The sequence below is a fragment of the Salmo salar genome, chromosome ssa20 (assembly GCF_905237065.1).
Source record: "Salmo salar chromosome ssa20, Ssal_v3.1, whole genome shotgun sequence".
NCBI lineage: Eukaryota > Metazoa > Chordata > Actinopteri > Salmoniformes > Salmonidae > Salmo > Salmo salar.
The window spans coordinates 43,274,941-43,292,648 of NC_059461.1; the positions used below are offsets into that span (position 1 = coordinate 43,274,941).

At 43.0% G+C, this 17,708-nt stretch overlaps 1 protein-coding gene across 1 annotated transcript in view; it reads right to left on the minus strand.

Moving 5' to 3' along the window:
* Positions 1–12,786, minus strand: part of LOC106580640 (protein furry homolog) — a 281,327-nt gene extending 268,541 nt beyond the window's left edge. The window contains exon 1 of the mRNA XM_014161918.2: positions 12,487–12,786. Within this exon, the coding sequence (XP_014017393.1) occupies positions 12,487–12,556 (70 nt within the window). The 5' untranslated portion in view covers positions 12,557–12,786. The remainder of the gene's footprint in view (positions 1–12,486) is intronic.
* Between the last annotated feature and the right edge of the window lie 4,922 nt (positions 12,787–17,708).

The following is a 17,708-nucleotide window of genomic DNA, read 5'->3' on the forward strand; positions in this document are numbered from 1 at the left end:
CAGCTCAGGCTAGCTCAGCACCTAACCAGCCCAGTCTAACACCTACCCAGCCAAGCCCAGAACTAACTTAGCACCTATCAAGTCCAATCCAGCACCTACCCAGCCCAGCACCTACCCAGGCCCTTGATGAAGCTGATGACACTAGCCTTGCTCCAACACACAGCCGTGCCGTCCATGGTGGGGAAGGGAGGGAGAGTGGCCAGGGTTCTAAAAGTCTGACAAACACACGCTACAAATCCTCTAATGTCCTTCCGTCTGTCTGTCCCTGGACTCTGTTGATTTTCTGTCTGTGCTCCTGGGTGTACGCTCCATGGTGAACTGACCCAGAGTGGGTCTGTAGAGACAGGTGTGTTTAAAAGGCTGGGTTGTTTGCTGATCCACACAAATCTCTTCCTATATCTCCCAGTCAGTTCCAGCCTGCCTCTGTGGCTGTGTGCTGCCTTGTGATCAACCAGTACCTTCCAAGAGTGAAGGTCAGGCAGGAATTTTTAGCCACGGCCCATTGGAATGACGAGGGCTAACATGCTACGGTGGCATAGTTGTGTGACTATATTTATCCTGGGGTACACACTATACTGACACTTCAGCCCTCCCCTTTCCCCCCTCCCTCCCTTCCTCCCACCTCCCATTCCCTCCCTCCCTCTAGAGTATGAGGCACAGGGCAAAGCAGCAGAGTGTAAACAGCAGTCTCAGTCAGGCTCAGCCAGCCAACTTAAGCAAAATTAGCCTAGTGCTGTATAGCTTAAGGTAAAGTTAGCTAACCACGGTCTTCTCTTTAACTCCTATCCTCTCAGCAAATTGACAGTCCTATAGATTTGTAGAAACGTTGACTTGTATGTTTGGCCAATGGTCTGTTGTCTAGTTGATCATTTGTGACGTGACAACAATGCTCGTAAGCGATGGAAAATGGAAACTCCCAACCAAAAATAAGGTTGTCCTTTCAGCAAAGTACCGAACACAACCAAGTTTCGACTGTTAAATTAAACATGAGGACTATTAGCCTAAATGAAAGATAAGTGTTCACTGAAACGACTTCTCCAGCCTTTATCTCTTTTGACTGAATGGGTCTCATGTTGCATGCTTTCAGCTGTAAATGGGGAGCTGAAGAAAGCAACCAGTGTGGCTAGTCACTCTGGGCTCTGTATCAGAGGCTGTGACTGGTACGCCACATGTGACTCAATAAACAACAGGCTAGCTCAGGCACACTGGGCATTACATCACCAGCACACTGCTGCTGACAAACTCTCTGAGCATGGTGGTGCTCCCTACAGATGTCAGATCTTAATTTGACCCATTTCATTCCAGGAGGAAAATAATCCTTTAGCAAGAGGACTTGAATAAATATGTCATATTTAGAATCGCTGCCAGGGGGCGTGTTCGTAGGCTATACAGTGCAGTAACGTACCTAGGGGGTTTGGGAAGGCTCTGCAAACCAACCGACCTCATAACATCTAGTATCATCAGTATTCTCACGGCTTGCTAGAGCATTGTGAACTGCAGTAGCGCAGTGGTCTGAACAGCACACTTCGGCATTACGAGGTCGTAATTTTTTATTTTACTAGGTAAGTCAGATAAGAAAAAATTCTTATTTACAATGACGGCCTACCCCGGCCAAACCCGGACAACGCTGGGCCAATTGTGCGCCGCCCTATGGGACTCCCAATCACGGCCAGTTGTGATTCAGCCTAGAATCGAACCAGGGTCTGTAGTGATGCCTCTAGCACTGAGATGCAGTGCTTTAGACTGCTGCGCCACTCAGGAGCCCATATACAGATGTGCTCAAATTTGTTGGTACCCCGCCACAAAAAACGAAGAATGCACAATTTTTTCTGAAATAACTTGAAACTGACAAAAGTAATTAGCATCCACCATTGTTTATTCCATATTTAATAGAAATCATACTTTGCTTTTGACTTTTTATTCAACATAATATTGTAAATAATAAAACAAATGACAATGGCATGGACAAAAATGATGGGACCCTTAACGTAATATTTTGTTGCACAACCTTTAGAGGCAATCCCTGCAATCAAACGTTTTCTGTAGCTATCAATGAGACTTCTGCAGCTGATAACAGGTAGTTTGGCCCACTCTTCCTGAGAAAACTGCTCCAACTGTCTCAGGTTTGATGGGTGCCTTCTCCAGACTGCAAGTTTCACCTCTTTCCATAGTTGTTTGATAGGATTCAGATCAGGACTTATAGAAGGCCACTTCAGAATAGTCCAATGTTTTGTTCTTATCCATTCTTGGTTGCTTTTAGCTGTGTGTTTTGGGTCATTATCCTGTTGGAGGACCCATGACCTGTGACTGAGACAGAGCTTTCTAACACTGGGCAGTACGTTTCGCTCCAGAACGCCTTGAAAGTCTTGAGATTTCATTATGCCCTGCACAGATTCAAGGCACCCTGTGCCAGGCACAGTAAAGCAGCCCCAAAACATAACCGAGCCTCTTCCATGTTTCACTGTAGGTATGGTGTTTTTTTCTTTGAAAGCTTCATTTTTTTCGTCTGTAAACATAGAGCTGATGTGACTGGTTTTGACTCCAGTTTTGACTCACCTGTCCAAAGGACATTCTCCCAGGAGGATTGTGGCTTGTCAATATGCATTTTAGCAAATTCCAGTATGGCTGTTTTATGTTTTTCTTTCAAAGTGGAGTCCTCCTGGGTCTTCTTCCATGGAGCCCACTTTAGCTCAAAAAGCGACAGATGGTGCGATCAGAAACTGACGTACCTTTACCTTGGAGTTCAGCTTGTATCTCTTTGGCAGATATCGTTGGTTCTTTTTCTACCATTAGCACTATCCTTCTGTTTAATCTGGAGTCGATTTTCCTCTTGCGGCCGCACCCAGGGAGGTTGGCTACAGTTCCAAGGACCTTAGATTTGGGTATGTCATTTTATGCGAAAATTGAAAAAAAGGGGTGGATCCTTACGAGTTAAGACATGAAGGTCAGTCAATCTGGAAAATGTCAAGAACGTTTCTTCAAGTGCAGTCGCAAAAAACCAACAAGCGCTATGAAGAAACTGTCTCTGATGAAGACCGCCGCAGGAAAGGAAGACCCAGAGTTACCTCTGCTGCAGAGGATAAGTTCATTAGCGTTACCAGCCTCAAAAATAGCAGCCCAAATAAATGCTTCAGAGTTCAAGTAACAGACACATTTCAACATCAACTGTTCAGAGGAGACTGCGTGAATCAGGCCTTCTTGGTTGAATTGCTGCAAAGAAACCACTACTAAAGGACACAAATAAGAAGAAAATATTTGCTTGGGCCAAGAAACACGAGCAATGGACAGTAGACCAGTGGAAATCTGTCCTTTTGGTCTGATGAGTCCAAATTTGAGATTTTTGGTTACAACCGCCGTGTCTTTGTGTGAGATGCAGAGTAGGTGAATGGATGATCTCCGCATGTGTGGTTCCCACCGTGAAGCAAGAAGGAGGAGGTGTGATGGTGTGGTGGTGCTTTATTAGAATTCAAGGTACACTTAACTAGCATGGCTAACACAGCATTCTGCAGAGATAAACATTCCCATCTGGTTTACGTTTAGTGGCACTATCATCTGTTTTTAAACAGGACAATGACCCAACACACGTCCAGGCTGTGTAAGGGATATTTGACCAAGAACGAGAGTGATGGAGTGCTGCACCAGATGACATGGCCTCCACAATCCCACTGACCTGAACCCAATTGAGATGGTTTGGGATGAGATGAACCGCAGAGTGAAGGAAAAGCAGCCACCAAGTGCTCAGCATAAGTGGGAACTTCTTCAAGACTGTTGGAAAAGTATCCCAGGTGAAGCTGGTTCAGAGAATGCCAAGAGTGTGCAAAGCTGTCATCAAGGCAAGTTTAGTTTAGTTTATTAATTTGACAATTTTAAAAAACAAGCACACATAAAACTTGAAAAAGCCATACATGCGCATGAATAAAATCATGGAGGATAACACACAATAAAGTCTGGGACTTATTTCCACTGTGGTCCTCTTGAGACAAGATGGCTTGACAAGATCGAACACAGTATGGCAGTGAAATAATAAAACAAAACAGAGAAGAAGAACATCTATCTCATCATTCCACTTACATCACCAGATGTAAGGCAAACGGTGGCTATTTGAAGAATCTCAAATATAAAATGTAATTTTGATTTGTTTAACAATTTTTTTGTTACTACATGATTCTATATGTGTTATTTAATAATGTTGATGTCTTCACAATTATTCTACAATATAGAAAATAGTAAAATAAAATAAAAATCTTGAATGAGTAGGTGTTCTAAAACTTTTGACCATTAGTGTGTGTGTGTATACATATATATATATATATATATATATATATATATATATATATATATATATATATATATATATATATATATATACACACTGCTCAAAAAAATAAAGGGAACACTTAAACAACACAATGTAACTCCAAGTCAATCACACTTCTGTGAAATCAAACTGTCCACTTAGGAAGCAACACTGATTGACAATAAATTCCACATGCTATTGTGCAAATGGAATAGACAACAGGTGGAAATAGGCAATTAGCAAGACACCCCCGATAAAAGAGTGGTTCTGCAGCTGGGGACCACAGACCACTTCTCAGTTCCTATGCTTCCTGGCTGATGTTTTGGTCACTTTTGAATGATGGCGGTGCTTTCACTCTAGTGGTAGCATGAGACGGAGTATACAACCCACACAAGTGGCTCAGGTAGTGCAACTCATCCAGGACGGCACATCAATGCGAGCTGTGGCAAGAAGGTTTGCTGTGTCTGTCAGCGTAGTGTCCAGAGCATGGAGGCGCTACCAGGAGACAGGCCAGTACATCAGGAGACGTGGAGGAGGCCATAGGAGGGCAACAACCCAGCAGCAGGACCGCTACCTCCGCCTTTGTGCAAGGAGGAGCAGGAGGAGCACTGCCAGAGCCCTGCAAAATGACCTCCAGCAGGCCACAAATGTGCATGTGTCTGCTCAAACGGTCAGAAACAGACTCCATGAGGGTGGTATGAGGGCCCGACGTCCACAGGTGGGGGTTGTGCTTACAGCCCAACACCGTGCAGGACGTTTGGCATTTGCCAGAGAACACCAAAATTGGCAAATTCGCCACTGGCGCCCTGTGCTCTTCACAGATGAAAGCAGGTTCACACTGAGCACGTGACAGACGTGACAGAGTCTGGAGACGCCGTGGAGAACGTTCTGCTGCCTGCAACATCCTCCAGCATGACCGGTTTGGCGGTGGGTCAGTCATGGTGTGGGGTGGCATTTCTTTGGGGGGGCCGCACAGCCCTCCATGTGCTCGCCAGAGGTAGCCTGACTGCCATTAGGTACCGAGATGAGATCCTCAGACTCCTTGTGAGACCATATGCTGGTGCGGTTGGCCCTGGGTTCCTCCTAATGCAAGACAATGCTAGACCTCATGTGGCTGGAGTGTGTCAGCAGTTCCTGCAAGAGGAAGGCATTGATGCTATGGACTGGCCCGCCCGTTCCCCAGACCTAAATCCATTTGAGCACATCTGGGACATCATGTCTCGCTCCATCCACCAACGCCACGTTGCACCACAGACTGTCCAGGAGTTGGCGGATGCTTTAGTCCAGGTCTGGGAGGAGATCCCTCAGGAGACCATCCGCCACCTCATCAGGAGCATGCCCAGGCGTTGTAGGGAGGTCATACAGGCACGTGGAGGCCACACACACTACTGAGCCTCATTTTGACTTGTTTTAAGGACATTACATCAAAGTTGGATCAGCCTGTAGTGTGGTTTTCCACTTTAATTTTGAGTGTGACTCCAAATCCAGACCTCCATGGGTTGATAAATTGGATTTCCATTGATTATTTTTGTGTGATTTTGTTGTCAGCACATTCAACTATGTAAAGAAAAAAGTATTTAATAAGATTATTTATTTCATTCAGATCTAGGATGTGTTGTTTAAGTGTTCCCTTTATTTTTTTGAGCAGTATATTTATTTTATCTTGCTGTGTTAGATATTTTACATATTATGTCTATCTCTGATAAGCCACCCAGGGAAGTAGCCCATATTACTATATGTAGCCTTAGAAAGAAGGTTACTTAAATCAATAACTTGATAACATCAGATAACATTTATATACTAGTCATTTCTGAGACTCGATTAGATAATTCATTTCATAGCAATACAAGGATATAACATCTATAGAAGAGACAGTTTTGCTTATGGGGGAGGTGTTGCTGTATATTTTCAGAGCCATATCCCTGTAATGCTTAGAGAAGATCTTATGCCAAGTGTTATTGAAGTGTTGTGGTTGAAGGTTCACATGGCACATCTGAAGCCTTTTCTTTTTGGGTTGTTGCTATAGGTCACCAAGTGCTAACAGTCAATATCTAAATAATATGTGTGAAATGCTTGATAGTGTATGTGATGTAAACAGAGATCTACTTTCTTGGGGACCTGAATATTGACTGAGAGGACTGAAGAGGAAGCGTCTCACTGTAACCAGCGCACATAATCTGGTTCAGGTTATTAATCAACCTACCAGGGTGTTTCCAAACACTACAGGAACAATATCATCCACATGTACTGATCACATTTTTACTAATACTGTAGAACTTTGTTCTAAAGCTGCATCTGTACCCATTGGATGCAGTGATCACAATATAGTGACCTTATCCAAGAAAGCCAAAGTTCCAACAGCTGGGCCTAAAATAGTGTATAAGAGATCATACAAAAGATTTTGCTGTGACTCTTATGTGGATGATGTTAAAAATATGTATTTGTCTGATGTGATTAATAAGGAGCATCCAGACACTCCACTTGATGAATTTATGAAATTGCTTCTTCCAATTATTGATAAACATGCACCTGTTAAGAAACTGACTGTTACATCTCCATGGATCGATGAGGAAATGAAAAACTGTACGTTTGAAAGAAAAGGGGCAAATGGGGTGGCTAATACGTCTGGCTGCACATCTTGACTTACTGCAAATTGAGAAAGTAAGTGACGAAACACAACAAAAATAAGAAGAAACTGTATCATAAAGTCAGTATCTATGATATAAAGAATGATGCAAAGAAACTTTGGAGTACTTTAAATGAAATTATGGTCAGAAAGACAAATTCAATTCCATCTTTCATCGAATCAGATGGCATATTCATCACAAAACCATTTGATGTTGCCAATTATTTTAATGATTACTTCACTGGCAAAGTGGGCAAACTTAGCAGGAAATGACAACAATAAACAGTGAGCCATTGTACTCATGCATAAAAAACTCATAATGAAGGAAAGGCATTGTAAGTTTACATTTTGTAAAGTTATTGGAGTAATGGCTGAAGCATTGCAATATTTACCTGGAGCTAACTGCAAATAGCACTGCTGGGTATTTAAAAAGTCATAGTCAATCGATCAATAATATAATAATGTTTATCTGTAATTTACAATATGTAGAATATATGAGAATAGAAAGGTTCAGAGCTTTTATGAAACATCACAGCACAGTTGAAAATACAGTGCATTTGGAAGGTATTCAGACCCCTTCCCTTTTTCCACATTTTGTTAAGTTACGAGACTTATTCTTAAATTGATTAAATAAACAAAGTTCCTCATCAATATACAAACAACACTCCATAATGACAAATCTAAAACAGGTTTTTATACATTTTTGCAAATTAAAACGAAAACAAAACAGAAATACCTTATTTACATAAGTATTCAGATCCTTTGCTATGAGACTCAAAACTGAGCTCAGGTGCATCCTGTTTTCATTAATCATCCTTGAGATGTTTCTACAACTTGATTGGAGTCCACCTGTGGTCAATTCAATTGCATGGACATGATTTTCCAAGGCACACACCTGTCTATATAAGGTCCCACAGTTCACAGTGCATGTCAGAGCCAAAACCAAGCCATTAGATTGAAGGAATTGCCATTGGAGCTCCGAGACAGGATTGTTTCGAGGCACATTGAAGGTCCCCAAGAACACATTGGCCTCCATCATTGTTAAATGGAAGAAGTTTGGAACCAGCAAGACTGTTCCCGTAGCTCGCCGCCTGGCCAAACTGAGCAATCGGGGGAGAAGAGCCTTGGTCAGGGAGGTGACCAAGAACCCGATGGTCACTCTGACAGAGCTCTAGAGTTCCTCTGTGGAGATGGGAGAACCTTCCAGAAGGACAACCATCTCTGCAGCACTCCACCAATCAGGCCTTTATGATAGAGTGGCCAGATGGAAGCCACTCCTCAGTAAAAGGCACATGACAGCCTGCTTGGAGTTTGCTAAAAGGCACCTAAAGACTCTCAGACCATGAGAAACAAGATTTTCTAGTCTGATGAAACCAAGATTGAACTCTTTGGCCTGAATGCCAAGCGTCACATCTGGAAGAAACCTGGCACCATCCCTACAGTAAAGCATGGTGGTGGCAGCATCATGCTGTGGGGATGTTTTTCAGCGGCAGGGACTAGGAGAAAGGTCAGGATCGAGGCAAAGATGAACGGAGCAAAGTAAAGTACAGAGAGATCCTTGATAAAAACCTGATCCAGAGCGCTCATGACCTCAGACTGGGGCAAAGGTTAATCTTCCAACAGGGCAAATATCCTAAGTACACAGCCAAGACAACGCAGGACTGGCTTCGAGACAAGTCTCTGAATGTCCTTGAGTGGCCCAGCCAAAGCCCGGACTTGACCAAGATCGAGTATCTCTGGAGAGACCTGAAAATAGCTGTGCAGCAATGCTCCCCATCCAACCTGACAGAGCATGAGAGGATCTGCAGAGAAGAATGGGAGAAAGTCCCCAAATACAGGTGTGCCAAGCTTGTAGCATCATACCCAAGAAGACTCGAGGCTGTAATCGCTGCCAAAGGTACTTCAACAAAATACAGAGTAAAGGGTCTGAATACATATGTAAATGTGATATTTCCATTTTTTAATTTTGACTAAATTAGCAAAAATGTCAGAAAACCTGTTTTCGCTTTGCCATTATAGGGTATGTTTAGATTGATTCCATTTTCGAATAAGGCTGTAATGTGGAAAAAGTCAAGGGGTCTGAATACTTTCAGAATGCACTGATATATATATATATATATATATATATATATATATATATATATATATATATATATATATATATATATATATATATATATATATATATATATATATATATATATATATATATTTGGTAATGAATGGTATGGCTGTTGAACAAGTTGAGGAGACTAAATTACTTGGTGTAACCTTGGATTGTAAAACTGTCATGGTCAAAACACATACAGTTGAAGTCAGACATTTTTTCAACCACTCCACACATTTCTTGTTAACAACTGACTTCTACTTTGTGGAGTGTGGTGTCAAAAAAGCAGAGCATCTCTTTATTAGGTACAGACCTCTACCCATCTTTACAAACATTGAATCTACAGTTGAAATCGGAAGTTTAGTCAGTTTTCACAATTCCTGACATTTAATCCTAGTAAAAATTCCCTGTCTTTAGGTCAGTTAGGATCACCACTTTATTTTAAGAATGTGAAAATTCAGAAAAATAGTAGGGAGAATTATTTATATCAGCTTTTATTTCTTTCATCACATTCCCAGTGGGTCAGAAGTTTACATGCACTCAATTAGTATTTGGTAGCATTGCCTTTAAATTGTTTAACTTGGGTCAAACGTTTCGTGTAGCCTTCCACAAGCTTCCCACAATAAGGTGAGTGAAGTAATTTTTACAATTGTTTACAGACAGATTATTTCACTTATAATTCACTGTATCACAATTCCAGTGGGTCAGAAGTTTGCATTCACTAAGTTGGCTGTGCCTTTAAACAGCTTGGAAAATTCCACATTTTACATTTACATTTAAGTCATTTAGCAGACGCTCTTATCCAGAGCGACTTACAAATTGGTGCATTCACCTTATATCCAGTGGAACAACCACTTTACAATAGTGCATCTAAATCTTTTAAGGGGGGGTTAGAAGGATTACTTTATCCTATCCCAGGTATTCCTTAAAGAGGTGGGGTTTCAGGTGTGTCCACAAAATGATGTCATGGCTTTAGAAGCTTCTGATAGGCTAATTGACATCATTTGATTAAATTGAAGGTGTCCCTGTGGATGTATTTCAAGGCCTTCCTTCAAACTCAGTGCATCTTTGTTTGACATGGGAAAATGAAAAGAAATCAGCCAAGACCTCAGAAAAAAATTGTAGATCTCCACAAGTCTGGTTCATCCTTTGGAGCAATATCCAAACGCCTGAAGGTACCACGATCGTCTATACAAACAATAGTACGCAAGCATAAACACCATGGGACCATGCAGCCGTCATAACGCTCAGGAAGGAATGTACTTTGGTGCGAAAAGAGCAAATCAATCCCAGAACAACAGCAACGGACGTTGTGAAGATGCTGGAGGAAACAGGTACAAAAATATCTATATCCACAATAAAACGAGTCCTATATCGACATAACCTGAAAGGCCGCTCAGCAAGGAAGAAGCCACAGCTCCAACACTGCAAATGCACATGGGGACAAAGATCGTAATTTAGATTTTTTTTACAAAAATAGAACTGTTTGGCCATAATGACCATCGTTATGTTCGGAGGAAAAAGGGGGAAGCTTGCAAGCCGAAGAATACCATCCCAACCGTGAAGCACATGGGGTGGCAGCATCATGTTGTGGGGGAGCTTTGCTGCAAGAGGGACTGGTGCACCTCACAAAATAGATGGCATCATGAGGAAAGGAAAATGATGTGGATATATTGAAGCAACAATGACCCAAAGCATACTTCCAAAGTTGTGGCAAAATGGCTTAAGGACAACAAAGTCAAGGTATTGGAGTGGCCATCACAAAGCCCTGACCTCAATTCTATAGAAAATATATGGGCAGAACTGAAAAAGCATGTGCAAGCAATGAGGCCTACACACCTGACTCAGTTACACCAGCTCTGTCAGGAGGAATGGGCCAAAATTCACTCACCTTATTGTGGGAAGCTTGTGGAAGGCTACCCGAAACATTTGACCCAAGTTAAACAATTTAAAGGCAATGCTACCAAATACTAATTGAGTGCATGTAAACTTCTGACCCACTGGGAATGTGATGAAAGAAATAAAAGCTGATATAAATCATTCTCTCTACTATTTTTCTGAAATTTCACATTCTTAAAATAAAGTGGTGATCCTAACTGACCTAAAGACAGGGAATGTTTACTAGGATTAAATGTCAGGAATTGTGAAAAACTGAGTAAACTTCCGATTTCAACTGTAGATTCAATGTTTGTAAAGATGGGGAGAGGTCTGTACCTAATAAAGAGATGCTCTGCTTTTTTGACACCACACTCCACAAAGCAAGTCCTGCAGGCTCTAGTTTGATCTTATCTTGATCATTGTCCAGTCATTCGGTCAAGAGCTGCAAAGAAAGACCTAGTTAAGCTGCAGCTGTTCCAGAAGATCGGCACATCTTGTTCTTCATATTAATCAGTGGGATAATATTAATACTATGCATACCAGTCTCACTTGGCTAAGAGTTGAGGAAAGACTGACTGTGTCACTTCTTGTTTTTAAAAGAAACATTAATGCATTGAAAATTATTCATATTTTAATTGTCAACTTACAGGCAGCATTGACACACACACACACACACACACACACACACACACACACACACACACACACACACACACACACACACACACACACACACACACACACACACACACACACACACACACTCACCACCAGACTCACCACCAGACTCAACACCAGGCCTATTTTCACAGTTCCCAGGTCCAGAAGAAATTCAAGGAAACGTACAGTATTATTCAGAACCATGAGTGCATGGAACTCCCTTCCTCCTTATATAGGGTAAGTGAACAGCAAACCCGGTTTCAAAAAACAAATAAAGCAACACCTCATGGCCCAAAATCTCTCCCCCATGTGACCTACTTGCTGTGTGTATGTTCTGACATGCATGTGGAACTGATAGATGCACACACACTACATGTTAATGTTTTTAAATGTATGTAAACTGTACATTCTTGTGTATGTAATGTATTTCTCGTTATGTGTCGGACCCCAGTAAGATTAGCTGTCGCCATTGGCGTCGGCTAAATGGGGATCCTAATAAATCAAATCAAATAGCATCCTATCCATCCTGCCTCTCTATGGGAAGGCAGGGTGGTGAAGCTGCACTTTAGAGCTGAACCTCCCTAATCCTATTAGGCAGCCCAGCATTGAACAGCAGCTATTTAAACTCCACGGCAGGCAGCTCACGTAGAAAGAAGTCTTACCCTGACCCTCACCCACAAACAGGAAAAGGAGCCAAAACCCCAAAACTTGGGGTAAAACACATAGTGAATCAGCACCACTAAGTAGTTCAGCCAACATGTGCGCAACACTAAGCTACGCTATCATCTCTACGCTGTCTGTCATTCTGAATGACTGAAGCTAAATTTAGTCTGGTGTGGTAGCTAACGCTAACAGCACTAAACAAGCATGCTGCGCTGGAAGCCAGGCAGGCTGGCCGGCAAATTAGTGTATACTCACATCCACTCCAGGACTTGAGCAGAGACTTGATGCTGATCTCAAAGAAGCCTGAGTCCTGTTGGCTGGCCATGCCTATCCAGGCTGCACACAGGTAGAACGTCTCCCTGTTGATGCTACTGTTGTTGTTGTTGTTTACTCCTGCAGCTCTGGAGCAGCAGTTTGAGCTGCCGTTGCTGTCACTGTCACCACACTGTGATGCACAACACTTCTGCTGCGCTGGCGAACACCAGAACAAACTGACACTGCCATGCCCCTCCTTCTCCTCCTCCTCCTGTTCCTGGCGCTCAGCCCTCTATCTCTCTCTCCTCGCTCACTCACTCACTTATCCGCTCTCTCTCTGCTCTCTCACTCCATCATGTTCTCTCCCTGTCCTTGCTCGCTCTCCCACTATCTCTCTCTCCCTGTCCTCACTCTTCCTCTGTCTCCTGCTCCCTCCCTCGCTCTTCCCCTCTCTCAATCCCTCTCTCTTTCTCTCCCCTCCCTCTCTCTACCCCTCCCTCCCTACGTCCCTCTCTCTCTCTGTCCCACCCTACCTCCTGCCCTCTCTCTTCCTATCTATCCCTCTCTCTCTCTGTGTATCTAAAGCCGCACGTCAGGCAGGCATGCAGGGCGGCGATGTGCAAGCTCCCTTTAAATAACTGCATGGAGGCTGGAAGTGCAGGAAGCAATCCTCTTAGTGGAGCTCAGTTAATGATAACCAGTGTTTGTCTCTGCAGCGGCCTGATAATGATGATAGCGATGAGGGACTCGTCCCTCAGAGCTGCTGAGCCCTGTCACTGAGCAACCTGAGACTCTCAGACTGGGAGAGGATGGGAGCTACAGTAAAGGAGGTTACAGTACACTAACAAGCCATCCCAGCACACACACACACACACACACACACACACACACACACACACACACACACACACACACACACACACACACACACACACACACGCTGCTGCTACTGTCGATCTATCATGTTGCCTAGTCACTTTAACCATACCTATATGTGCCTAGCTACCTCAATTACCTCCTACCCCTGCACATCAACTCGGGACTGACTATTTATTTTTACCACAGTAGTGCCTTTACCAACATCAGTAACCCAGAGGGCAAAACAATGTTTAAATTATTGAGTTTTTCCTACTGGGAATTTGTCTCCACACATATTTTTCAGTCAAAACATATATCTCCTAATATTGGGATAATGCAAGCTTCATAAGGGAGAGAGTTCACTTTATTGGTCAATTGCACACAAGGTCCAACCGAAATTTGACTTTCACTTTCAACCCAACATACAGGTTTTGGCGTGGGGGGCTGCCACACTGGGTGCCTGGGGAGCTGTTGTTGTGGGGGGTTAATCGTAGATGTTAAGTCCTCCATTGAGGGGTTCTTGACCAGTTCCGACTGACATTTGTGTACAAAGCGCTCTGTGAACGCCATAGGGTCCTGTGCCTTATAATGCCAAAAATAACCCTCTGTCTGCTCTCCGTTTCCCTTCTCCCCCGATTTTCTTAGTTTGACCGGGCGGCCAGCTCTTGGAAGAGTCTTGGTGGTTCCAAACTTCTTCCATTTAAGAATGATGGAGGCCAATGTGTTCTTAGGGACCTTCAATGCTTAACACATTTTTTTGGTACCCTTCCCCAGATCTGTGCTGCGACACAATCCTGTGTCAGAGCTCTACGGACAATTTCTTCGACCTCATGGCTTGGTTTTGGCTCTGAGATGCACTGGGACCTTATATAGACAGGTGCGTGCCTTCCCAAATCATGTCTAATCAATTGAATTTACCACAGGTGGACTCCAATCAAGTTGTAGAAACATCTCAAGGACGATCAATGGAAACACGATGCACCTGAGCTCAATTTTGAGTCTCATATTAAAGGGTCTGAATACTTATAGAAATAAGGTATTTCAGGTTTGTATTTTTATAAAGTTGATAGTGCAAACCTAAGTAACAGTACAGAACAAAAATGATCAGGCCTGCTGTACATCTTACTATTGAAAGTATTGTTGAAAAAAAACATTTGGTTGGAACTGTTGCTGTTAAAATACCATAAATAATTGGTATTCTGAATTGGAATACACTGTTTGATCACATAACACAGATATAGACCAGAAAACACACACATAGTCCTAATAAGAGGTGTGTGGCTGTTGAAGTTTTCAACAAGCAGGTCTATTCTGGGATCAGTTTTTGACAGTACAACACTGAGGTCATGCTCAGCATTGAGACTGTTTCTGTATTTTATTCTGGATCCCTAGGCAGCAGCTTCTGTCTGTCTGTCTCTGTCTGTCTGTCTGTCTGTCTGTCTGTCTGTCTGTCTGTCTGTCTGTCTGTCTGTCTGTCTGTCTGTCTGTCTGTGTCTCTGTCTGTCTGTCTCTCTGTCTCTCTGTCTCTCTGTCTCTCTGTCTCTGTCTGTGTGTTGGAGTGTCAGTGTAGTATGTGTGAGGGTAGAGTCCAGTGAGTGTGCATAGAGCCAGTGCAATTTTTTTTAAATAAATGGTGTCACAATTGGCTCATTCATCCCCCCTCCTCTCCCCTGTAAATGAGAACGTGTTCTCAGTCAACTTACATGGTAAAATAAGGATAAAAAAAAAATGTATTAGTCACATGCGCCGAATAAAACAGGTGTAGACCTTACCATGAAATGCTTACTTACAATCCCTTAACCAACAACGCAGTTCAAGAAATAGAGTTAAGAAAATATTTAGTAAATAAACAAAAGTTAAAAAAATTATAAAAAGTAACACAAAGTAACAATAACGAGGCAATATACAGGGGGTACTGTTACCGAGTCAATGTGCGTGTTACGACTTCCGCCGAAGTCGGGCTCCTCTCCTTGTTCGGGCGGCGTTCGGCGATCGACGTCACCGGCTTTCTAGCCATCGCCGCTCCATTTTTCATATGTCCATTAGTCTTGTCTTGTTCCATACACACCTGGTTTTCATTTACCCAATCAATCTACTTGTATTTAACCCTCTGTTTCCCATCATGTATTTTGTGTGTAATTGTTTCGTGTTATTGTGGTGTTTTATTACGCGCTTTACTTTTGTTATGTTCCGTGTTTTGAGTGCATTTGATTTATGTAGTGCTCTCGTTTTTGGGAACGAAAATAAAAGTGCACCTGTTAAACATTACTCTGCTCTCCTGCACCTGACTTCGCCTCTAGTACACCCCTTGACAGTGCGGGCATACAGCTTAATCAAGGTAATTTGTACATGTAGGTAGAGTGACTATACATAGATAATAAACAGTGAGTAGCAGCAGTGTAAAAACAATTCAAATAATCCTGGTAGCCATTTGATTAACTGTTCAGCAGTGTTATGGCTTGGGGGTAGAGGCTGTTCAGGAGCCTTTTGGTCATAGACTTGGTGCTCTGGTACTGCTTGCTGTGCCGTAACAGAGAGAACACTATGACTTGGATGACTGGAGTCTTTGACAATTTTTTTAGGGCCTTTTTAGGTGCTAGATGGCAGGGAGCTCGGTCCCAGTGATGTACTGGGCTGTACGCACTACCCTCTGTAGCGCCTTGTGGTTGGATCCCAAGCAGTTACCATACCAAGCGGTGATGCTTTTTGAGGATCTGAGGGCCCATGATTAATATTTTCAGCCTCCTGAGGCGTTGTCGTGTCCTCTTTACAACTTTGTTGTTGTGTTCGGGCCATGATAGGTCCTTAGTGATGTGAACACCGAGGTCCTTGAAGCTCTCGACTCGCTCCACTACAGCCTGTCTATGTGAATGGGGGCGTGATCGGCCCTATTTCCACAATCAGCTCCTTTGTCTTGCTGATGTTGAGGGAGAGATTGTTGTCCTGGCACCACACTGCCAGGTCTCTAACCACCTGTCTCATTGTCATCGGTGATCAGGCCTACCACCGTCGTGTCGTTTGCGAACTTAATGATGGTGTTGGAGTCGTGCGCGGTGACGCAGTCGTGGGTGAAAATGGAGTACAGAAGAGGACTAAGCAAGCACCCCTGAAGGCCCCCGTGTTGAGGGTCATTGTGGCGGATGTCTTGCTACCTGGAGGTGGCCCGGTTGGGAAGTCCAGGATCCAGTTGCAGAGGGAGGTGTTTAATCCCAGGGTCCTTAGTTTAGTGATGAGCTTGGAGGGCACTATGGTGTTTCATGCTGAATCAGTGAACAAAATTCTCACATAGGTGTGGCTTTTATCCAGATTGGAAAGGGCAATAGGGAAAGGCTTATACAACTGAAATGTGTCCGCATTTAACCCAACCCCTCTGAAACAAAGAGGTGCGGGGGGGCTGCCTTAATCGACATCCATGTCTTCTTCGCCTGGGGAACAGTGGGTTAACTGCCTTGCTCGGGGGCAGAACGACAAATTTTTACCTTGTCAGTTCAGGGATTCCATCCAGCAACCTTTCAGTTACTGGCCCAATGCTTTAACAAATAGGCTACCTGCCGCCCCTTAGAGATTGCGTCATCTGTGGATCTGTTGCGTCATCTGAAGATCAGAGTGGGTTCAGGGTGTCTGGGATGGTGGTGTTGATGTCAGTCATGACCAGCCTTTCAAAGCATTTCATGGCTGTACCGCACATTACGCTGGACAGAAAAAACACAGCACAGAAAATCAAGCCCTTAGATGTAGCTTTTCTCTCTGGGTTAAATAAATTAAACAAGCTCTAGTAGGCTAATCTTTTTGAGTGTGGACTGTATTACTGTACTGTATTGTATTATACTGTATTACGTGGACTGGAATTACACACGTCGTTCAAACCATGAAGCTGGGAGAGAACATTTGATGCTGGTGCAGGACATGCGGCCTATGAAGTTACAATTACAGGATAGCAAATTTGATTTAAATTTGGAAATATAGAGAACTCTAAAAGTATTGGGACAGTGACACATTTGGTGTTGTTTTGGCTCTGTACTCAAGCACTTCGGATTTGAAATGATACAATGACGATGAAGTTAAAGTGCAGACTGTCAGCTTTAATTTGAGGATATTTCCTATCATATCAGGTGAACCGTTTCGAAATTACAGCACTTTTTGTACATAGTCACACCATTTTAGGGGAACAAAAGTACTGGGACAAATTTCCTTATATGTGTATTAAAGTAGTCGAAAGTCCTAGCACACAATGATTACATCACGCTTCTGACTCTACAAACTTGTTGGATGCATTTACTGTTTGTTTTGGTTGTGTTTCAGATTATTTGTGCCCAATATAAATTAATGGTAAATAATGTATTGTTTCATTTTGGAGTCACTTT